At 42.9% G+C, this 24,701-nt stretch overlaps 1 protein-coding gene across 1 annotated transcript in view; it reads right to left on the bottom strand.

Moving 5' to 3' along the window:
* Positions 1–24,701, bottom strand: part of kdrl (kinase insert domain receptor like) — a 222,310-nt gene that overhangs the window by 7,095 nt on the left and 190,514 nt on the right. The window contains exons 26-29 of the mRNA XM_068047355.1: positions 23,723–23,828; positions 18,556–18,686; positions 18,290–18,380; positions 8,237–8,337 (exon numbers count right to left, since the gene is read on the bottom strand). Coding sequence (XP_067903456.1) covers positions 8,237–8,337; positions 18,290–18,380; positions 18,556–18,686; positions 23,723–23,828 — 429 coding nt within the window. The remainder of the gene's footprint in view (positions 1–8,236; positions 8,338–18,289; positions 18,381–18,555; positions 18,687–23,722; positions 23,829–24,701) is intronic.

Raw genomic sequence — 24,701 nt, forward strand, 5'->3', positions numbered from 1 at the left:
AGCTACCATGGTGGGATTTGAACCCATGTCCCCAGGGAATTTGCCTGGGCCTCTGCAATACTCATCCATTGATATTACCACTATGCCACTGTCTTCCCACACCATATCCTGCCAAGGATACTGGCCTGATTTCTTTGGCTCCCGCCAACTCCGGGCCAGCCGCGTCGGAAGCGGCCGAGAACTCCAAATCCACTCCACGCCGCCCGCCCACCAGAATCACACACGGGGTAAAGGCCTGCTACCCGACCCGAACCTGACGGGACCCGATGACATGTGTCGGGTTCGGGTCGGGTCGGGTCGGGTCGCACTTCTGGGTCCGGCATTCGGGTTTGGGTCGGGTCGGGCCAGATCAGACACTCTCTACCACCACTTCAGGTAAGTGACTTTAATGTTAATTTACTTTTTGGACTTTAAAGGTGCTTTTGTTACAGTTATTTTAAGCTTGTGCAGGTAAGAAACAAAGTGCAAAATGTAAGGCAAGTTAACTGATGGTTGGGTTGGGTTGCATCGGGCGCAGGAAAAATTGGAAGGACTCGGGTTGGGTCGGGCCTGGGCTCGGATGGTGTTCTGTTGGGCTTTGGTTGGGTCTCATATGCAGACCCAAGCAGGCCTTTAGCATGGGGCTGCCTATTAGCAGCTCCTTGGCGTATCTGGCACCCGACAGGGCGCGCACGGCCAGCTGATTCAGTGGATTTGGGGGCAGGGCCAATGACGGCACTTTAAAAGGTCAGACAGGAGGACAAAGATTTGGGGGTGGGGCCAATGACAGCACTAAAAAAGGCAAACAGAGTTCAGGGGAATACAGTGGAGGAGGAGTTGTCAGTGTAACTGCCGAGGTGACCAGCTGACTGGAAAGTGAAGAAGTCAAGGAACAGTCACAGTGCCCAGGGACAGGAAAGGCGGCAACATTTGCAGACAAAATCCAGAGCGATGTAGGAGAGAAGGTTCACCACAGCCCCCAGATTCTAAGAGAAAACTCTGCAAGTGCTCCTCCAGGTGGTGGAGGTGAGGCGAGACATATTATTCAGCGTTGAAGGTCAAAGCAGGCCCGCTGAAGTGATCAAGGGGGCCTGGCTGGAGGTCGCCAAGGAGGTCAGCAGCCACTGTGTGGTATGGAGGACATGGCTCCAGTGCTGCAAGCGGCTCAATGACCTGCTTCACTCTGCCCGGGTAAGGGGTACCCCTCATGAATCTCATTGTGAATGTGTCAGGGAAGGGTCAGTCTGTCCCAACGATGCAAGGTGGAAACCAGAAATGAGCAGTCCTTGCTTGCTGCATTGTATTGGGATGCAGGATGGGCAGGTCTGGGATGCACGGTGATCCAATAGTGTTCAAATTGGACACTGCATTGCAGTCGCACTGAAATGGAACAACAAACCCAATGGATGAGGGTGTGAGAGACCAAATCATATTTCTAAACTAGGTGTGCGTGTTTAAATAGGAGAAGAGGGCTCACAATGCCCGAGAGAGGTCCTGGACCGATGGTGGCCAGGGAAATCAGGCATAACTATGGAGGAGGATGCCTTGATGCTGGCAGGGAAGGACAGAGGATGCGCCATGGCAGATGGCGAAGTTGGCGGCCCTGGTCGTCAGAGTGAGTGACCCATAATGTGGTGGGAGGGTGTAAGGGGGGGGGGGGAGCGGGAGGGGTTGGGTCCTCAGCCATGTCTTCAAAGGATAACCTCTGTTGCCAAGTGTCCAACCTTCCAGTCTGTCTGGGGGACTGGAAAGAGCAGGCACCTGAGAGTTTCTGAGAAAGTATGCATCATGGCAACTCCCTGGGTACCTTGCACAAACCTGCATGATTCTCTTGCGATGATTGCATACAAGCTGGACATTCAATGAATGGAAGGCTTTTTGGTTAATGAATGCCCCTGAATGACCTGCTGGTGATCTAATTGCCACATGAGTACAGTTTATCACGCCCTGAACCATTGGGAACCCAGCTATTGCGCTGAATACTCTTGCTCTTTTAGCCTGGCTGGTGTTGTCCATTTTGAAACTAATGAAATTGTTAGCACGTCTGAACAGTGCATCAGTCACAACCTTTATGCAGTGGTGCGCAGCTGCTTGGGAGACTCCGCACAGGTCTGCCGTTGATGCTTGGAAAGAGCCACACGCATAAAAGTTAAGGGTGACTGTCACCTTTAGAGCGACTGGCATTGGATGGCCACCAAGGCAGTTTGAAGCTACATCCACTGTGACCATCTCGCATAGAAATGTCACGGTCTCACGTGACAGACGCAGCCTTCTTCTGCACTGGCATTCCGACAGGTGCAGGTAGCTCAGACATGGTTGGTATACCCTGCCTGTTGGGTAGACGCATCTCCTGACATGTGGTTGCTCTCGCCCAACTCTGCCACCTGCTCTCCCTCCCACATAACAAGGAGACACTTGACCAGCCGATTGCGCATGCCCATGCCTAGCTGTCCTTCTGCTGCTGATTGGGGCATAGTCCTCCTCCTCTGCAGAGCTGCCTCCAGAATGCACAATCCCCATCGTTTGACTGGTTACCAGATTCAATGACAAAATCTCTTAAGTTCCAGCTGTCAGGACAGGTACACACAAACCCCTTCCTTCCACTCATTTCTGACTGAGAACAGATAGGTCCCGAGCTGCAGTGAGTCAGACTCACTGAGATCTGTACACAAGCTACTTTCTCTTTGGCCTCCTTATCTCAAGAGACAATGGGTAAGTGCCTGGAGGTGGTCAGTGGTGTGTGGAGCAGCGCCTGGAGTGGCGATAAAGGCCAATTCTAGACTGACAGGCTCTTCTACAGGTGCTACAGAAAAATTTGTTTGTCGGGGCTGTTACACAGTTGGCTCTCCCCTTGCGCTTCTGTCTTTTTTCCTGCCAACTGCTAAGTCTCTTCGACTCGCCACACTTTAGCCCTGCCTTTATGACTGCCTGCCAGCCCTGGCGAACGCTGGCAACTGACTCCCACGACTTGTGATCAATGTCACAGGACTTCATGTCGCATTTGCAGACGTCTTTAAAGCGGAGACATGGACGGCCGGTGGGTCTGATACCAGTGGTGAGCTCGCTGTACAATGTGTCTTTGGGATCCTGCCATTTTCCATGCGGCTCACATGGCCAAGCCATCTCAAGCGCTGCTGACTCAGTAGTGTGTATAAGCTGGGGATGTTGGCCGCCTCGAGGGCTTCTGTGTTGGAGATAAGGTCCTGCTACCTGATGCCAAGTATTCTCCGGAGGCAGCGAAGATGGAATGAATTGAGACGTTGCTCTTGGCTGACATACGTTGTCCAGGCCTCGCTGCCATAGAGCAAGGTACTGAGGACACAAGCTTGATACACTCGGACTTTTGTGTTCCGTGTCAGTGCGCCATTTTCCCACACTCTCTTGGCCAGTCTGGACATAGCAGTGGAAGCCTTTCCCATGCGCTTGTTGATTTCTGCTTCCAGAGACAGGTTACTGGCGATAGTTGAGCCTAGGTAGGTGAACTCTTGAACCACTTCCAGAGCGTGGTCGCCAATATTGATGTATGGAGCATTTATGATGTCCTGTCCCATGATGTTTGTTTTCTTGAGGCTGATGGTTAGGCCAAATTCGTTGCAGGCAGCCGCAAACCTGTCGATGAGACTCTGCAGACACATTTCAGTGTGAGATGTTAAAGCAGCATCGTCAGCAAAGAGGAGTTCCCTGATGAGGACTTTCCATAATTTGGACTTCGCTCTTAGACGGGCAAGCATTGACATGCTGTTCTCCCTTCGTCAGATACAGCAGAAATGCTGCGAACAACAGATGCCCCTCTACATTGCTTTCATTGATCTCACCAAAGCCTTTGACCTCGTCAGCAGACGTGGTCTCTTCAGACTACTAGAAAAGATTGGATGTCCACCAAAGCTACTAAGTATCATCACCTCATTCCATGACAATATGAAAGGCACAATTCAACATAGCGGCACCTCATCAGACCCCTTTCCTATCCTGAGTGGCGTGAAACAGGGCTGTGTTCTCGCACCCACACTTTTTGGGATTTTTTTCTCCCTGCTGCTCTCACATGCGTTCAAGTCTTCAGAAGAAGGAATTTTCCTCCACACACAAGCTACAAATGTGTACAAATTATATAAAACACAGAAACGTTCACAGCTAAGCAGCACCAAAAGCTTTACCTGCAACACCCACACTGATTGCCTGTCTTCCAACATTTTAAAGCTGCCGGGTCCCCAGCATGATCACTGACCCAATTTACGGCCGTAAAATCAAATGGCCACATAAATTTCCAAACAATTGGCTTCTCAATTGCTTTAAGTGCCTTTAAATTACTTGCAGTCGGTTGCGCAAGCATTGACTCGATCGCGCCCGACTTCTTGAATCGTAAAATGGCGCCTGTGTGTGATGACGCCAGGTACCCAACCCGACATCAACGGACACCATTTTACCACCCGGACGCCGTCGAACTGACCCAATTCAGGTAGGTAAAATTCTGGCCACTGTCTTTGGGTTAGGCTGGTAATTATTTTGAATCCAAAGCTTCCTTCAAGGTGTAATTATAAAGCTGGAACAAGGAGACCAGTGCACTAATGCACTGCATAATGCTGTGCAGCACTATAAAACAACAGAAAAATCTGAAGCCAGCCAAGACATCTGTAGATCGATCCTTGGTATAAGTGAGGAGGCAGTGCAAGAATATTGGAGGACCCTCATGTTGATCCAATGGCCAGTCCCAGAGTACTGGCAAAACATGAGAATATTCTGTTAGAAATGGTTCGTGATAAGGTTTGGAGATGGAACACCAAAAGAATGAATGCAACCATTATTAAAACTTGAAGAGAAACAATAGCAAAGCAAATAAACAGTAGACTGTGAATCGGCGTTAAAAAGAGACTTTGAAACTTGCACTATATCCCTTCTTTCAAAAACTTTTCAAAGTACTTTGCATTTAGTGAACTATTTTGAAGTGCAATGGCATGTAGAAAAATATGGAAACCATTTGTGCATAAGAGCCTAGCAATGAGATGAATAATCAATTAATCCATTTTTGGTGGCAGTGGTTGAGAGAGGTGGTTTGGTGGCCAGGATAATCTGTTATCTTCTTTAAATATTGCCACGAGATCTTTAACATCCACTAGTAAAGACAGCACCTCTGACAATGTGACTTTCCTTGGTACAATGCTGGACTGTCAGTCTAAATTATGTGCTCAAGTCCAGCACTGGGACTTTGAACTCTCAACCTTCTGACTTGAAGTAATAGCAATCAAGCTAATCTGTCAATTGACAAGCCAAAAATATGTACATTGTAAGTGCAGAGTGAAGTTGTAATGAATAACTATTTGGTTGTAGTAACTTGTTTTCTTGCTAACTGGTAGCTTTGAGCAATTGTTAATTTCAGTGACCTCACTGAGCGTTGATGTAATCACACCAGCTTTTGGGGATGCCTGGCCGTGTAGTCATGCAGTTAGTTGCCATGTAGATTGGAAGAAGCTTTAATTGTGTCAGAGTTCACATATCTGGCCAAAACCACCAACAGGGTAAAACATGGCCTTTCAGATATGAACCTTATAAAATAGTAATTGAATCCTCGATGTTGCAACTTACATATGAACTGCAAGAATCCACCTTTTTGCCAAAATGCTATCCATTAAACTGAAATGGGGAGAAACAGTGACATTTTCAAACAAAATGGTCATTCATGAAAAGACGACAATTTCTTTGGCAAATTGGGTTTCATTCAAAGTTCTGTTGACTCTCGACAACTAACTTCATCTGATTCTGTTTTTAATTTTCATGTATTAAGGTTGTCAAGAGATACAAGGGAAAATATGAAAGTATCTGTGTTTCTTGGAAAATATCCAGAAGACTGGAGTGTGAGATAAAAGACATAGCATTAGAAATAGTTGACCACACAACAAGAGATTCACAGCCAGTGGTCCAATTGTACTTTGGCCTAAGGGCAGGAATTGCTGTCTGGGAAGGGTTGTCCATCACTTAAATTACACTCCTAACCAAAGTTTAACTGTTGATTTTGACATTTAATATTTTTAATGATATCCTTGCAGCTCATCGGGTTGATTAATGCAGCCAAGATTAACCTCCAAGATTAACCTCATGCAGACTACAGTGAAATTATTGGGGCAGGAAAATTCAGAATATTATTTCAAAGAATTCAATCAAGTAACTCCTTAAGCATTGGTGCCTATTTGGGGAAAGTGGGAAATGAACATTAGAGGACTTTATTTGAATTATGAGTCTGTGTACTGTTTCAATTAGTTTTGAGCCAGTCAGATGGGAAATATAAAAATTGAAAACCAACAAATGATCCTGCAGAATCCTTGTGCTTCTTTGTTTATTTTTTTATGTTGTATACTATATTTGAAGCATTCTATCCCATAGCATTCCTGTTTATGAAAATTAAATCTCAATGAGTAACAGTGAGCTGAAAACACAGGTCAGAAAAACATTCCCATTGAAAACTCATGAATATGTTCACATCACAATTGCAGCAGAACAATGACTATCTAATATCAGAGGTGCAAAATTTGAGGAAAATGACTTTCCTGCTCATATATGAGGATGCACAGTTGAGGGGAATATTAGTTATTTTGAAACCACAGGAGAAAAAACAGTGGCCACTGTTGGGACTGCACCTGGTGGCACTGCTGGGACTAGCCAGAAATGAACCATGGATGTCAGCCTCCATAAAGGTAAGTGGGGTTTCTGGCCTTGCTGGGGACAATCGTCTGGCCCCCAGCGAAGCGGGTGGGGGTCGTTCAGGAGGGTGGGGGAGGTGCTCCATCATGGGTAGTTTGTGCTGCCAGGATGCCCCTCTGTAGGGCACAGGGTGCTTGATCAGGAGGGCCCCCCTGGGCCTGCAAGGAAGCCGCCTGGTATAATTAGGCAGCCTCCTCAGGTGCTGAAGTTCCCGGCCGCTGGTGGGAGGAGGCCCTTACATGGCAAGTAATTGGCCACTTATGGGCCTTAATTGGCCTGGAAAAATGACAGCGGGGGCAGGCAGGCGATGGGAATGGTGGTCTCCGCCTCCCACTCAATTTTACACCCACCCCGCCCCCCACCACCTGCATCCAGCCACTCCTGGGTGTGGGGGGAGGGGTGCGTAAAATTCCAGCCATTGTTTTTGTTAAGTGTTTCAGCCCCTGGGTTTTGTTTGCTAAATAAACAGACAGTGACAGGTTTTTTTGTGAGTTTAACGCAGAAGATTACATATTTATTGACCAAAATCTTTCTCGTGGGGCCTGGCACACATTAAAAAAAGCTTGTCTTGACTTGCAGCTTCTGGTCCCAGATTCTCTTCCTGCTGTCTTCACCTGGCAGTAAAGTCATAACAGCTTCCCTGCTCAGGCCAGAGTTAAAATTGTAGGTGGGTGCTCTGGCTGCCTTCTCAGAAAAGCAGGTTAAAGATGAAGGGAACCATGCAGGATGTTCACAGGTCAGCCACCCAGAAGGGTAGGGTTAAAATGACCCCTTTTGACATTATCAAACCAAACATGTCTCTATCTTCCTCTCTATTCTATTTTTACTATCAGCAAAGCACCCTTTGCTGTGATTCTCAAATGGGACAGACAGAGTAGCTGGCCTTTTTTTGAGCAAATGATCTCAGCAGCTCTGTTTGCTGTCCTGCCGAGTTGACCACCTGATAGTCATCAGCTAAAATAGAATATCCTGAGATATGTCCAAATAAGTTTATGATATTTAATCTATATTACCAGTAACATTTCCTTCTCTCTAGGTTTACTGGGGATGTAATACCATAGACCAGTTCCTATTTCTCTTTCCGGTCACTGACATCTTAAATTTTAAAATCCCATTTGAGAGATAGATCGCCATTCATTCCTCCACCTCACCATTTTAATATTCTGTCCACATATTCAGAGTTAGTTTGAGTATTTCTGTGGAGCATTTTTTGTCAACATTGACCTAAAACAAGGGCAAAAGGATACTCTTGTGCATTAGTCAATAGAGCCAGATCTTTGGGATGCAAGATAAATAGGGAATTTAAGTGGCAGTCTTGGGAAACCAGCAATTTGTTTCGATCTCTGGACAACTATGATGTCTATGATGGAGAACTCAAACTATAACTTCCTGCTTTGCTCTTGGGGCGAATTAAGAGAAAGGGGAGAACATAATTCATAAATTTCCAAACACAACACCTTTCCAAACCAACAGCCTTGATTATTAATGTACCAAATGTGTTAATGCATCCTGGTTATTCCAGAAAGGTCCCTGCAATTAACGTTAAAGAACTGGGAGTACTTACGCTAATGTAATTATTCCAAAAGGGCGGGATCTGGTTTCTAGACGCTTCAGGGACTTCAGTTCATCAGAGGCCAGCACCATTCCACTGTCACTTTCACCTTCCTGTGGACCATAACCATTTTATGTCAACATTGAGCTAAAATAAGGGCAAAAGGCTACTTTTGTGCATGAGTCGATGCACAAGGTCTCACTAGATCCAGATCTTTGGGATGCACAACAAATAGAGAATTTCAGTGGCAGTCTTGGGAAACCAGCAATTTGTTTTGATCTCTGGACAATTCGGATGTCTACAACCAGCCAGTAACTTTTATGCATTTATACTGCTGTAAGGTGGGAAAATCAGAAACATACATGGACACAAGGTCCTGCAGTGAGCTGAGAGGTGCCAAGCTTTCCTGGGTTTTGCTCTATTCTCTCCATTTAATTTGCTCAACCTAAACTACAGTAAAATTATTTATTTGAACTCATTCTATATAAGCAACACCCTATTATTTATCTACCACTGGTGAAGATGGAAAGAATAGCAGTTATGTGATTCATAGCATATTAGGTTCCATCCATGCACTGATACGATATAACACATAAGCTGTTCATGTCAGATTAAACTTTAACCATTCATTGGTACTATGACATTTATTATTTCTATTAGATTAGGCTTTGCCCATTTATTGATACTATGCCACATTTGGACAATATATGTTTCGTCAGGTTCTGCCTTTTTGTTTTACTTCATTCATGGGATGTGGACATTGCTGGCCAGGACAGCATTTATTTCCCATCCCTAATTACCCTTGAGAAGGTGGTGGTGAGCTGCCTTCTTGAACCACTGCAGTCCATGTGGGGTAGGTACACCCACAGTGCTGTTAGGAAGGGAGTTCCAGGATTCTGACCCAGCGACAATGAAGGAATGACGATATAGTTCCGAGTGAGGAAGCTTGGAGGGGAACTTGCAGGTGGTGGTGTTCCCATACATTTGCTGCCCTTGTCCTTCTAGTTTGTAGAGGTCGCAGGTTTGGAAGGTGCTGTCTAAGGAGCCTTGGTGCGTTGCTGCAGTACATCTTGTAGATGGTACACACTGCTGCCACTGTGCATCGGTGGTGGTGAGTGAGTGAATGTTCGTGGAGCGTTGTTGGAGCTGCATCCTTCCAGGCAAGGGGAGAGTATTCAGTCACACTCCTGATTTGTGCCTTGTAGATGGTGGACTGGTCTTTGGGGAGTCAGGATGTGGAAAGGATGTTTCCCCTTGTGGGAGAATCTCAAACTAGGGGTCACTGTTTAAAAATAAGGGGTCACCCATTTAAGATAGAGATGAGGAGAAACTTTTTCTCTCAGAGGGTTGTGAGTCTTTGGAATTCTCTTCCTCAAAAGGCAGTGGAAGCAGAGCCTTTGAATATTTTTAAGGCAGAGGTAGATAGATTCTTGATAAGCAAGGGGATGGAAGGTTATTGTGGGTAGTTAGAAATGTGGAGTGATCAATTCAGTCATGAACTTATTGAATGGCGGAGCAGGCTCGAGGGGTTGCGTGGCCTCCTCCTGCTCCTAATTAGTATGCTTGTATGTACTTGCCACAGGATTCCTAGCCTCTGACCTGCTCTTGTAGCCACTGTGTTTATATGGCTACTCCACTTCAGTTTCTGGTCAATGGTAACCTCCAGGATGTTGATAGTGGGGGATTCAGCGATCGTAATGCCATTGAGTATCAAAGGGAAATGGTTAGATTCTCTCTTGTTTGACATAGTCATTGCCTGACACTTGTGCAAATGTTACTTGTCACTTATCAGCACAAGCCTAGATATTGTCCAGGTCCTGCTGCATTTCTACACCGGCTGCTTCAGTATCTGAGGAGTCGTGAATGGTGCTGAACATTGTGCAATCATCAATGAACATCTCCACTTCTGACCTTAAGGTGGAGGGAAGGTCATTGATGAAGCAGCTGAAGATGTTTGGGCCTAGGAACTCCTGCAGTGATGTCCTGGAGCTGAGATGATTGACCTCCGACAACCAAAACCATCTTCCTGTGCGCTAGGTATGACTCCAACTAGCGGAGAGTTTTACCCCTGATTCCTATTGACTCCAGTTTTGCTAGGGCTCCTTGATGCCATACTCAGTCAAATGCTGCCTTGATATCAACGGCAGTCACTCTCACCTCACGTGGGGAGCTTTCCAAGGAATTCCAAGGAAATGGTTTGCTGATACCTTGTGCTAATATTTTTATTATTTTTAATTAATTAAAAGACCAAGTAAATAAGAATGTGAAAACAATCTATCACATTGGGCCAGATTTTCAAATGCCATTGGGGTTGGAACCAGCCGTCCTGGAGGGTGTCTCTGGATCCTGACACCTCTGCGACAGACTCAAATTGTTAAAGTGAGGGCACGGGGGGAGGTAACAGGGAACCCACTAGCCACCATTTAATGGCCCACTAAGCTCCTAGTGGAGCTTGTTAAGGACCTGGGGAGGTTGGACTGCCATTTTCAATTTGGATTCCAGAGAACCCGCATAGTCTGTTTGGGTTCACAGTGGGCCAAAGGGAAACCCTTTCTCTCAGTCTACAAATTACGGGGCCCTCGGGGATCTTGCACCGGATCATAGGAATTACCTCACATTTGGATCTTTCAACAATGTCTTCTTTTGTGCTGCAGACCCTCTAAGGAGCTACCTGCTCACTTTGGCAAGGTATTGGCAGGCCCATCATGGCTGCCATCTGCTTTTGTCGTTCACACTCTGCAGGCAGCTCCCATCTTTTGGAAATGCTTGGTGCCACTAATTGGGCACTGAGCTCACCTCCTGTCCAATTAGGGCACGTGAGCGACGCAATTGAGGCATGGGGTTGGGACCTGGAAATTATCTGGGCGTCGGGTTTCCAACCCTTTTTGCACATCTAGCCCATTATCACTGAGTGAGTAGACCATTTGACCCCAAAGAAAACCTGAGGTCCAGGATGAGAAAAAAGTGTACTCTCATCAAACTTTTCTCTCCACTGTCTTATTGGAGATATTAATCTATTTAATTCAAATGAATTAATAAGCTAAAATAGTGGAGAGAGGAATTTGATGCAAACATGTTTGAATGGTAACATTACTCTCAGTCATTTCCAGGTTCAACTATAAACCATGTGTAACTCAGGAGCCTGTGCAGTGTGAACTGAGTGTTAAGCTTGTGATGCTGATGGTTTTATTTTGAGAATATTCATGTGTTATTTCCATTGTTGTCCGCTTTTGAGTAAGTAACCTAAGCTCTGCATTTAGAAAGTCCCCATAACCTGATTTTCAGAAACCCACTGGAGGCAGCACAAAGTGTAGTCTCCATTGGGACCAACAGGGACTGGCACCACACCATATACACAGTGGGAGCAGAGCTTTAAAAAGTGTGTCAAGAACTCGGAGAACAGGGAGAGAGAGAGAGTGAAAACACAGCGGGAGCAGAGCCAGAGGGAAAAAAAAAATTCGAAAAGTGACATCAGAGTGACGTCATATTCAACAGTTAGAGCAGGGAAACAGAAAGCAGTTGGGGTGAGTATTCAGGTAAGCTTTTAATTTAATTGATATCAAATACAGAGGAAGACTTAATCGATTTATTAGTATATAAACTAAAAACTAAAGCGGATTAAAAAACTACAGACCAATCGGAAATTTAAAAACAAATTAAAATCTAATTAAATAAAATAGAGATGCAGGGCCAAGTGATGTGTTTTACCTGCATGATGTGGGAGCTGGTGGACCCCATTGTGGTTCCTAGTGACCACATCTGTAGCAAGTGTTGGTTGCTCGAGGAATTCCGGCTCAGAGTTGACGAGCTGGAGTCTGAGCTTCGGATACTGTGACACATCAGGGAGGGGGAGAGTTACCTGGATGCTGTGTTTCAGGAGACAGTCACACCCCTTAGATTAACTACCTTGAATTCGGCCAGTGGTCAGGGACAGGAGAGTGTGACTATGAGTGAGGCAGGTAGAGGAATCCAGGAGGTAGTGTTGCAGGAGCCTCAGCCCTTGTCCTTGTCCAACAGGTTTGAGATTCATGCTCCCTGTGTGGATGAGAGCAGGGACTGTAGGGAGGATGTGCAAACTGACCATAGCACCATAGTACAGGGAGCCATTCCAGTGGGGGGAGAAAAGAGAAATGTAGTCGTAATCGGGGATAGTATAGTTAGGGGCATAGACACTGTTCTCTGTGGCCAGGATAGCGAGTCCCAAAGGCTGTGTTGCCTACCTGGTGCCAGGGTTCAGGAAATCTCATCTGGGCTGCAGAGGAACTTGGAGTGGGAGGGGAAAGATCCAGTTGTCGTGGTCCCTGTAGGAACCAACAATATAGGTAGAATCAGGATATAGGTTCTGCTGAGGGAAGATGAGCAGCTAGGGGCTAAATTAAAAAGCAGAACCAAAAAGGTAATAATCTCCGGATTACTAGCTGAGCCACGAGCTAATTGGCACAGTGTCAATAGGATTACAGAGGTAAATGCTCAAAGATTGGTGTGGGAGAAATGGGTTCGAATTCATGGGACATTGGCACCAGTACTAGGGAAAGAGGGAGCTGGTCCAATGGGATGGGCTCCACCTGAATCATGATGGGACCAGAGTCCTGGCGAATCTCATAACTAGGGCTGTAGATAGGGCATTAAACTAAATAATCGGTGAGGGGGGTGGGGGGGGGTGGGTGCGGTGGAGGATTCAGTTGCATGGAAAATTAGGAAGTCAAAGTTAAAGGAGAAGGTAGGAGTTCAGGTTAATGATGAGGCTGATCGTTACCAGAAAATAAAAGGTAGGGACAGAACGTGTGAATGTCCTATTGCGCCAAGGAATCGTACAAGAGTAGGGAAATTTGATAACAGAACAAACTTAAAGGCTTTGTATCTGAATGCATGAAGCATTCAGAATAAAATAAATGAGTTATCAGTGCAAATAGAGACGAATGGGTATGATTTAGTGGCGATTGCTGAGACGTGGTTGCAGGGAAACCAGGTTTGGGAATTGAATATCCAAGGGTACTCAGTGTTTCGGAAGGATAGGCAGGAAGGAAAAGGATGTGGTGTAGCTTTGCTAGTAAAGGAAGAGATCAGTGCTGCAGTGAGAAATTATATAGGAACTGGAGATCAAGACGTAGAATCAGTCTGGGTAGAAATAAGAAATAGCAAGGCAAAGAAGTCCCTGGTGGAAGTAATCTATAGGTCCCCAAACAGTAGTACTGAAGTGGGGCACAGTATAAACCAGAAAATACTGGGGGCTTGTAAGAAAGGTACGGCAATAATCATGGGTGATTTTAATATGCATATAGACTGGATTAATCAAATTGGCAAGGGTAGCTTCAAGGGAAAGTTCATTGAATGTATTAGAGATTGTTTTTTGGAGCAATGTGTTGTGGAACCAACCAGGGAGCAGGCTATTCCAGATTTGGCATTGTGTAATGAGGTGGGATTAATTAATGATCTCATAGTTAAGGATCCTCTAGGGAAGAGTGATCATAGCATACTAGAATTTCAAATTCAGCTTGAAGGTGAGAAACTGGAGTCCCACACTAGCGTTTGGAGTTAAACAAAGGTAATTACATAGGCGTGAGGACAGATTTGGCCCTAATGGACTGGGCAGGAAGACTAAAAGGTAGGACAGTCGATGAGCAGTGTCGGATGTTTAAGGAGATATTCAATTCCTCCCAACTAAAATATATTTCAGAGAGGAACAAAGATTGCAAGAGGGGGAAAAAGCATCCAGGGCTGAGCAAGGAAGTTAAGGATAACAAAAAGACAAAAACTAAGGCATACCATATTGCAAAGGCCAGTGGCAGGCTGGAAGATTGAGAAACTTTTAAAGATCAACAAAGGGTTACTAAAAATGTAATAGAAAGAGTAAAAGGTAACTTATGAAAGAAAACTAGTGCAAAATATAAAAACGGATAGCAAAAGCTTCTATAAGTATATAAAAGGGAAGAGAGTAGCTAAAGTGAATGTTGGTCCCTTGGAGGATGAGACTGGGGAGTTAATAGAGGGGAACATAGAAATGGCGGAGACGCTAAATCAGTATTTTGCCTCAGTTTTCACGGTGGAGGACACTAGTACCATCCCAATAGTAACAGGTAATGCAGAGGTTATAGAAAGGGAGGAACTTAGAACAATCTTCATCACTTGGGAAAAAGTACTGAGCAAACTATTGGGATTGAAGGCAGACAAGTCCCCAGGGCCTCATGGCCTACATCTGAGGGTCTTAAAGGAAGTGGCAGCGGAGATAGTGGATCCATTGGTTATAATATTCCAAAATTCCCTGGATGCGGGAAAGGTTCCAGTGGATTGGAAAAATGTTAATATAACACCCTTATTCAAAAAAGGAGGGAGGCAGAAAGTAGAAAACTATAGACCAGTTAGTTTAACATCTGTCATTGGGAAATTGTTAGAATCCATTATTAAGGAAGTAATAACAGGACATTTAGAAAGTCAAAACGCAATCCATCAGAGTCAGCATGGTTTTATGAAGGGTAAATAGTGTTTGACTAATTGACTAGAGTTCTTCGAAGATGTAACAAGCAAAGTGGGTAATGGGGATCCTGTACATGTAGTATATCTGGACTTCCAGAAGGCATTTGATAAGGTGCCGCACAACAGGTTAATACACAAGATAAGATCACATGGGGTTAGAGGCAATTTATTGGCTTCGATAGAGGATTGGCTAACAAACAGAAAACAGAGAATCGGGATAAATGGGTCTTTTTCTGGTTGGCAAGATGTTCAAGGGTTCAGTCCTTGGGCCCCAACTATTTACAATCTATATTAATGACTTAGATGCAGGGATAGAAGGTACTATAGCCAAATTTGCAGATGACACTAAAATAGGTGGGATAGTAAGTTGCAATAAAGAAATAAGAAATTTACAAATGGATATGGATAGGTTAGGTGAATGGGCCCATATTTGGAAGATGGAGTTTAATGTGGATAAGTGTGATGTTATCCATTTTGGTCTGAGGAATAGAAAGGCAAATTATTATGTAAATGGAGAGAAACTTCAGAGTGCTTCGGTGCAGAGGGATTTGGGTGTCCTCGTGCATGAATCACCGAAAACTAGTATGCAGGTGCAGCAGGTAATAAGGAAGGCAAATGGAATTTTGGTATTTATTGCTAAAGGAATAGAGTATAAAAGTAGGGAAGTGTTGCTGCAACTGTACAAGGCATTAGTGAGACCGCACCTGGAGTATTGCGTACAGTTTTGGTCCCCTTACTTGAGAGGGGATGTAGTTGCATTGGAGGCAGTTCAGAGGAGGTTCACTAGATTGATTCCAGAGATGAGGGGTTTGTCTTATGAAGAGAGATTGAGCAGTTTAGGCCTTTACTCTCTAGAGTTTAGAAGAATGAGAGGAGATCTATTTGAGGTATATAAAATGATTAAGGGGATTGACAAAATAGACAGAGAGGATGTTTCCTCTTGTGGGGCAATCTAGAATGAGAGGTCACAGTTTTAGGATAAGGGGTAGCAGATTAAAAACAGAGATGAGGAGAAATTACTTCTCTCAAAAGGTCGTGAGTCTGTGGAATTCACTACCCCAGAGTGCGGTGGATGCCGGGACATTGAGTAAATTTAAGAAGGAGATAGATGGATTTTTAATTGGTAATGGGTCGAAGGGATATGGAGAACGGGCAGGAAAGTGAATTTGAGGCTGAGATGCGATCAGCCTTGATCATATTGAATGGCGGAGCAGGCTCGAGAGGCTGAATTGCCTACTCCTGCTCCTAGTTCTTTTGTTCTTATGTTCTTACATACAAAAAGCAGTGATTGAAGCACTCATACAGGAGAGGTCTTTACTTGGGCACCACCTTCACGATGCCCTAATCCACCACTTATGAACCAGATGAGGTTATCACACACAAACGTTTGCTGTTAGCTTGACTGAGTCACCGTACATATTATTTCAAAGACTATTTCCTATTATTTATCCTCCACTGGTCAAGATGGAAAGAATCCCAGTTATGTGATTCATAGCAGATTAGGTTTCATCCATGCACTGATCCAATATAACACATTAGCTGTTCCTGTCAGATTAAACTTTAACCATTCACTGGTACTATGACATATTTATTACTTAGATTTGTCCCTGCCCATTTATTGGTACTATGCCACATTTGGACAATATATGTTTTGTAAGGTTCTGCGTGGGTAGTTTTCCAAGAAATTCTGATGTTTTTGAATTCTACTGTTACATTACCTAGGAGACGTGGTAGTAGGTAAACAAAATGCATTTGAACAGAATCATTGCTTCTACTCTTAAATATAATTTAGTTACAGAAATTAAAACAGGACTTTTTAAAATCTTCCTTTTAAAAATTATTTTTCATTCATTGCCCATTAACAGGATGGACAAACAACACATTCAGTGATACTCTGTAATTTGATGTCCATTACCTGCACAATGTGGGGCATTAGCTGATGAAAAATGTAATATATGTCAATTGTACAGCTCGTGGAGTCAACTAAGTTACACTGAATGTTAACCAGATCTGTACATATAGAACCCAGAATGCACCAGGGTTATCCAGCGTACCTGGATGCGTTAAACAGCTTTAATTCTGAACTCAAGTTCTGGCAGATTTTGTATAAACCTCCCATGCTGGCATAACATCAAACAGGATGGCAAATAGCTCAACCTCCGATTCCCATGTCAGAAAGTGCCTTGCTTGTGTGCTCCCCATGGTGGCACTGGATAAGATCAGGCATTGTTAGGAAACTGGTGAACTCCTATCTGTGACACAGTTTACCGCTTAACTAATGTGACCAAGTAGTACTTATAATTTCCCAGATGCAACATACATCTACAGAAGAACCAACAAAAGAAATGAAGAATTATTCCCCAGCATTACCTGCGTGATCAGTTATGTCTTGCATTGGAAAAATAAACAAGTTTACTGTCAACTCCTTTACTAGGCTTCAGCTGTCATTTCTAAAAATAGACACTGGTATTTTAGCTGTGGGAATGTAAAAATAAAAAGCATGTTTGTTTGGTTATCCTTGGTATTAATTTGTACTTTGAGAAGAGCTTTATGTGGTCTGTTTGTGAACTATTGGTTCACCATGGACAGCAGTCTGAATCTGTTGTCAAAATAACCCACTGGACAACAATAAGACGGATGACTTGCATTTAGTCTGACCTCTACTGACTTTTTATGCAACTGCAGGAATATATATTGCAATGCCTTAGCATTCGAGGAGCTAAGTTACCTCAATTATTCTCCCCAGATAAGGGGCAGAGAAATGCTTAAAGTTCCCACTACATTAAACTACCAAGTATTTTTCCTTTGTAATCTTTTTGAAAAAGTCTTTTTTCATAACTTTATAGTAGCTTACAGATTGGTACAGTTGTACATTTTGCCTACATAAAATTTAAACGAGAATATAAAAGCATATATATTACCCTGTGTAATATGATTTGCAAATGTTTAATGAGTGTGTATAAAATTACCCTGCTATTTATTGGAGTTGCTAACTTGTTATTTTAAATGGATTTAATGGACATGTACATTTAAACAATGGGCAAAGTAATTTTATGTGAACATATTTATATATGTACACTAATATTTCACAGTTTTGAGTCTATTAACAAAGTTGTACCCATTGGTATATTATGCTACATGCTCCACAAATCAGGATATTTTCTTGGTGAGGTGTGGGGAGTGGAACTTTGGGAGGATTCTACAGAGGTTGCACTTCCTTGTGTGATGTAGTATTATGTTGATGTTTTTGTGCAGAAGAGGTGGTGTTGTAAACCATTTCCAGTTATATCTGGGTCAGCTGATACCTTTAAAAAGGAACTGGATCAACCCTTGTCAAGGAAAGGGATTGTGGGTGATAGCAAAATTAATAGGTCTGTTTGATTTAAATGGAGGTTAAAGAGAGGATAGAAATCTTGGGTGAAGTGGGAAGGAATGTGATAGTCTTTGATTGAGGTCCCACATGGCAGTGGCAGGATTGTTCTTGATCAGTCAAATGACTATTTCTTATTTCAAGCTTCATATTCTTAAATTTAGTGTGCAATTTTAGATATCATTCAATTCTAGAGTGACTGGTCCATATTAAAAACTTACCTCATGTATCACTGTAGTCTTATTTTCCACAGGAACCTCATCAAATGTTTTCACACTCAATGGCCTCTTCTTTGCATTATTGCAGTTGAGTCTATCAGAAAAAGGAACACAACTTAATGTAGGCAGGTTGGTAATTTAGAACAGGACATGACACAATAATACAAACATCAGGGTATTTTTCCAGAACCTTCTACACAGGAAAAGAATTTTGTTTTCTTTTGTACAATTGAATGAGCACTTCTTGATTAGTCTAATAACTAACTAACCCAATGAGTCCTGTGCAATTGTAATTAACTTTTGGATTTGTTATGTCTTCTGTGAGGCTGGGGTCTGCGGAGAAGCTTGAATCACCATCTGTTTGCAACATAGTGTTCAAAGGAATATAATCCTTTCCATCCTACAAAAAAAAAGAAAAGAAAGCAAGTCAGAGAATGTGAAATGTGCTCAGAATTCAGCACAGGAGACTGGCTAGTTCCAAATGCATTCTCTCAAAGGTCTGTGAATTTTTGAACATTTACAATCAGCCACATTTATTTAACCCATTTTACACTTTGAGTGCTGTGTGCTTGCAGGGGAAGTACATTAACTTTTTTGGTATGCCAGAGCTCTGTTGGAAGACATGCATTTCTGAGGAATTAGACAATATGATTTTTATCTTAGCCCCTGCAGTTCAAGTAGGCTGATTGAGGTGATGGCAGGAGCTTGTGACAAGTGATCTTTCAGGGATGGGCCCTAGTTCTAGGTGGAGAATGAACAACACTTCCATTCTTTCCTTCACAATCCTGGATAGAATGAAAAAACCCCACATCTTTTTCATTTGATTAAAATAAAAGTACATACAACATTTAAAGGGAGCAACGCGGCCTTACAAATTGACTTGTGCAATTATTTTTGCACCAACTGTTTAGAGAAATGGCACTCGCAATAAAGCCTAAAGAAGTGCCCCTTGTGGCTCACCTCTCCCTCATCAAAGCCCTTGGCAGATTTGTTGCTCTGTGTATTTCTTAATCTGTGTCCATGGCCTGTCCAGCCATGATGTGTTGCCAGACATGGGAATTCAGTTCCGAAGAAGGGTCACTGACCCGAAACGTTAACTCTGCTTCTCTTTCCACAGATGCTGCCAGACCTGCTGAGTGAATCCAGCATTTCTTGTTTTTGTATGGGAATTCAGTGGTGGCCCATTTCTACCTCTTCCTGTCCAATAACAGAAAGAAAATGCATGCGACAGGAGGAGGGGCTATTCAATCATCCACAGAGAAAGTGAAAGGGTCTGTCAAAGTATAGAATCAATAAGATTGTTTCTTTTTCTTGTTAGTAAGATTTTATGCTTATTAAGGCAAAGGATCTTAATGCTAGGAGTGGACCCTTTCCATTTTAGGCACTCAGTGTCAGCATTAAGCATGCTGAAATCATTATAAGATGGTTAGATCTGAAGTAATACTTACTGTACTCATCTCCAATTTTACAAAATCACCCCAACTGTTGCACTATGACATTTTTCCGATTCCTAAATCGGCCATTCTGAAGCCTCCATAAGTGACCTTCTGCAGCAATTAATGCAATTATTAAAATCTATCATTTTAATTGAGGTCCTAATCATTGTTCATGTAAGTGGAAGCTCCTGGCTTCCATTTAGTAATTACTCAGGGTGGCACATTTCAAGTCAGGAGTTTACCACGTGGGGAACTGTGGTCCAGGACCCACATCTCAGTACTCCATGGTTCAAAATGTTGGAACCTTCCTGAGAGCAGACCATAAGCAAGACATATGGAATTGTGAGTTCTTGTCAAAAAGTTAGCAAAACATTCCAAGCAATGCCAACCCATGCAAGATAATGAATTAATGTTGCCAGCTGCCCTTTCTTGGAATTGTTTATCAGAATGTGAGATTCTACTTTTACATATTTCTGTTGAAAATACTCAGAAGGAGATTTCAGTCAGGTACAGAGGATGACTGTTGCACCATCACAACACTTGGTTTGGAACATGTTGAAAGTAGTTTAATTCCATTGTGTGATCTTGGTAACATAAAGTGCTAATGCTTATGTATGAAACTCCTGCTACTATTATTTTAATGAAGGCACTAAACCATTTGAAAACAAATGGAATAATACCCCTTTTAAATTAGAGAAAATAATTTCAAATAGATACCTATTAATGCCACATACACAATTTCCATCTGAGAGTGGCAGCTTGATGTTTACTTGTTTTCCTTTAATAGTAATATTTAGAATATATCTGCATCTCTCTTTCAACCCCTTTCGATGTCTGCCCAGGCAAATTCAAACAGAATTTTAAAAATAACTCTCATCTTGCTCAGAGAAAATGAATATATGAAAGTTTCAGATGTCGATAGACCAGTTATAAAAAGATCTACTTTTGGGAGTTGCCTGAGATAACAAGGTATGAGCTTTTTGCTAAAACTCTTATTTCTTCATAAATCATTGTTGATATGGTTGAAAACAGGTGGGACACATTCTGCTGGCATTGCAGTAGGTTGTGACTAAAATCTGAATAACAGTTTAAACATTACTGCGCAATTCATGTCGTCTTGATGTACAGTTATGAATTGAGAATCTTGTAAACAGTGTGCACAGTGGCGGTTTTGTTTTAAAGCAAACTGATGTGTAACGTGCAATTCTGTAAATGAGCACCATGATTCTTTAAGACAGGAGAATATTAAATTTCACATTAGTTGTTTGTGCTCTATGTGAGGGCTGTAATGTCCTTGGCACAAATAATTAACTATCTTAGAAGGTGAATGCAAATATTTTTGGAATTACCAATTTTGTAATTATTATATTACACTCTGATATATTCATGTTCGCATGATCTGTGAAAAATAAAAACTATTTCTTCTAAAAAAAATCCTATTATACATGGAAATACAAATTATTTTTCTATTTAATCTACTTACTTTCAGAATAAATTAATCTCGGGATTAACCATGTTATCTTGGATAATATTTCTATTGGAATTCATACTATATGCAGAGCCTTATGCATCAATCAGGATTTCCACAGGATTAACTTACTGTGTACACAGTTGTGCACTGCACATCTGGATTACTGAACATTTCATCAATTAGGCCAGTTAAGTGGTTATGTAGGAAGAGAAAAGCATTACAAGATCAGTATTACAGGTACAATTTAATTGGCTAATTTTTGGTTGTTCCTACTGATGACCCCTGCCATATGGGCTGAAATTACAATTGCCCATGGGGGCGAGTTTGGGTGCAGACAGGCCTGGAAAATCACGCACTCAAAAGGCGTCATTGGTTCCCAATGTCTCAGTGACGTGACTAGATTTTCAAAGGGGTTGTGAGAGGGGGAGCCGACCCACATTCAATTAATTGCTTGTTGAGCTCATTATGGAGCTCATTAGGAGTATCTGGAGCAACAGTTAGCAATTTTCAAATGGCAAGCATGGGGAACACAGAGGTTCTGGGACACGTTTGAGCATAGGTGTCGGGAACACAGCAGGGAGCCATTATTAATTACGACTGCAGTGTGAAAAAGTTGTGTAAAAGGGGACATTTAAACTCAGTTGTTCATGCAGTGGCACAGAGTTGCTCGAGCTCAGAGGCTTGATTTTGTGAGGAGAGCACGTTTGGACTCTTAAGAGGAACATGAGGCTGCTGGCATCCACGGCCACCTCTAACCATGCCTTCCTGGTCTGGCTTGCTGGAGCTCTCCTTCCAGATGGAGGGAAGAGTACAGCTCTCCTGTTTACCACAGCCTCGATCAGGGCCTCCAGGGAGGCAACAGAAAAACGTGGGCATGCTTGGAGATGGCTACCCAAATCACCACTGGCAGTCTGCTCTCCCTGCTTATCCATTTTCAAAGGCAACAGCAAGCTCAGTCATGACTGCCATTAGACTTTCAAATATCCCTCCTTGCTTAGCTCCCGCCTCCTGCTTGTGCCCAACTTCCCTAATTGAGCATCGAACTTAGCTCCGGACTCACACTTTGAAAACTGCATTGCGTCACTGACGATGATGCGATATGGAGTTGGGACCAGGAAATGTTCTGGGCATCGAGTTCCTGAGCCCAGAATGAAAAGTCGGCCCTATCTTTACAGGTCAAAAAAACATGAAAAAGGACAATATTATAGCTATGCTCTTGGAGATTTATAATAAATTTAAATCTTTGTTGGTCGACCCTGAACTTGGTGGGTTATCTTTTGCAAAGTCATGCTGACTTAACTGCATGTAACTTAACTGAATATAGTTATGTTAAAAGAACAGAACCTAAATAATAAAGGTTTACTACCATGTGCACAAGCTTGCTGCAGCTGGTGCCAATAAAAATACAAGAAGCATGTAGGAGTTGAACTTCCAAAGCAACCAATTCAAGTAACTCAAGTGGAGATGGTATGAGTTTTTATAAAGTAAGCATGAAGGTGCTATCATGAGAAAGCAATCTCTGAAGGAAACACTTTCACTGATTTAATGGCTCTCTTTATCATTAACTTCCCTGTTAGTTCAGGTTTATATGAAATAGGGTGGCAGGAGGCGTGTGAAGCATAAACACTGTCATAGACCAGTTAGGCTGAACGTTCTGTTTCTATGTTGTAAGTTCTATGTAATTGTTAAGCGTAGAATGCAGGGATGTAGTGGTCGTAGGTTTGCAGCGTATACCAATTCTCAATTTCTGTTGACAAAAGTATGCTTGCCTTTTAGTGGTTTAAAGTGGCAGCATACACTGGTCATGTCATTGCAGAATTTGAAATTGGTGCAGAGACAATGAAGAGCTTGTGCTTGTTGCATCTCTTTGCAAAGCTCTTTCTGGTTTATATAGATTTGTCAATGCATCTGTGCACCGTAATCTGGTCTCTGTTTGAAATTCATTTTTGTAATTTCAGATGTCTGTTTTGTTGGAGAGCTGTATTATAATAATTACAGTGGGTTACTTTTTTTTTCTGATTTCATTAACATCTTCTGAATGTTGGGGTCCCACTGCAACCAAGCTGCAGATTTCAGCCTTTCATTTCCCTATAACTTCCAGGAACTGATTTCCAAATTTTCATGAGATCATCTCCTTGATCTGTGCTCTCCTTTAGGCCTGAGCATGCTCCCAGGCCTCCTCCAAATCCTGAACTCTAGATTTGGCCTTCTCCAGGTCTTGAGCTGTCCCACTTCTCCAGTCCCTAATCTGTTTCCCTCCCCCAGGCTTCTTCCAGACTTCACCTCTGTCCCTAAAGTAATAAACATGTTATTTGTAAATGGGCTTATTATTTCACCACAGCTGACATACAGGGGAAATCCTCCCCCATAATGCCACTTCCATTGTATAAAACACAATAAACAGAACCGTCATTGAGGGAGTATTAAAAAAAGTGTACAATTTCTTCAGACATTTCTGCTTTGGGAATTTTTGACTCACCCCCTTCCCCCACTCCCCTGATAACATCGAACCTGTTCAGGTTCTCCTACCTGTTGAACATTGGCCTGCAAAAGATCGCCCAGCTGTTCCACCAGCTCACTGAAGGTAGGCCTTTCTCCTGGCTCTCCAAGCCAACAGTCTAACATTGTCTGATAGCTACAACAGAAATGCAACAAGAATATTAGCTGCATTGTTTAGCAATGCATTAAACTATTTAAAATAGTACAAGCTCTGAGAGAGATATGAGTTTCGCAGAAATTCAGACATGTTTTCAGGCAGAATCAAGTGAGTTTGGGCCTAAACTTGCATCTATCTGCGTCTACACTTTACAAGCCAGCTTAGACTTTGTACAGGGTTTGATGGACAGATACGTATGGCAACTTGTTTGTTAATTCTATCTGTGGTAAAATGGTGTCTTAGTTACACTGTTTTAAAGGTCGCAACTTTGGACTTCCATCATACTGTAGGGAAAAGCAGTATGCAAATGAGTCAAACTGGCAAAAAAATGAATTTACACTGCTATCTTTTACATTGAAAGCTTAAATGACAGAATTTATCTCAAATGCAGGATATAGCCCATGATCTGCTGGTCATAAAACCTGCGCAAGTGCTGTTGATATATCAGGGGGCAGAAATCCCACAGCAGCATTGAAGCTGGTGGAAATTTGATGGGGAAAATCTTCCAGCCACTGTAGTCAAACAGATGCTGACCCATGTCTGTAGTGGTGTGACAGAGGAAGTCACCCCATGGAAATGGTGGATCTGGGAGTGGCGTCTGGTGCTCTGACAAGTGCAGATGAGACAGGTTGAAAGACGAAGAGACAAAAATTTAAAAAAAACTTTCAAAGCTCTACACCTTCTTTAGTAATGGCAATCAACCTTTCTGTGACTAACTGGCATTTACCTTCATCTTCAGGCCCCAATTCAGGCTCATATTGGCCACCTAGACCATCTCTCAGCAGACACTGGTCTCATCGCGCATACCAGGGGCACTTTGGGTAGGATTCCTGGGAGGGCAAATCAGGAATG

This window comes from Heterodontus francisci, chromosome 15 (genome assembly GCF_036365525.1).
Source record: "Heterodontus francisci isolate sHetFra1 chromosome 15, sHetFra1.hap1, whole genome shotgun sequence".
Taxonomy (NCBI): Eukaryota; Metazoa; Chordata; class Chondrichthyes; order Heterodontiformes; family Heterodontidae; genus Heterodontus; species Heterodontus francisci.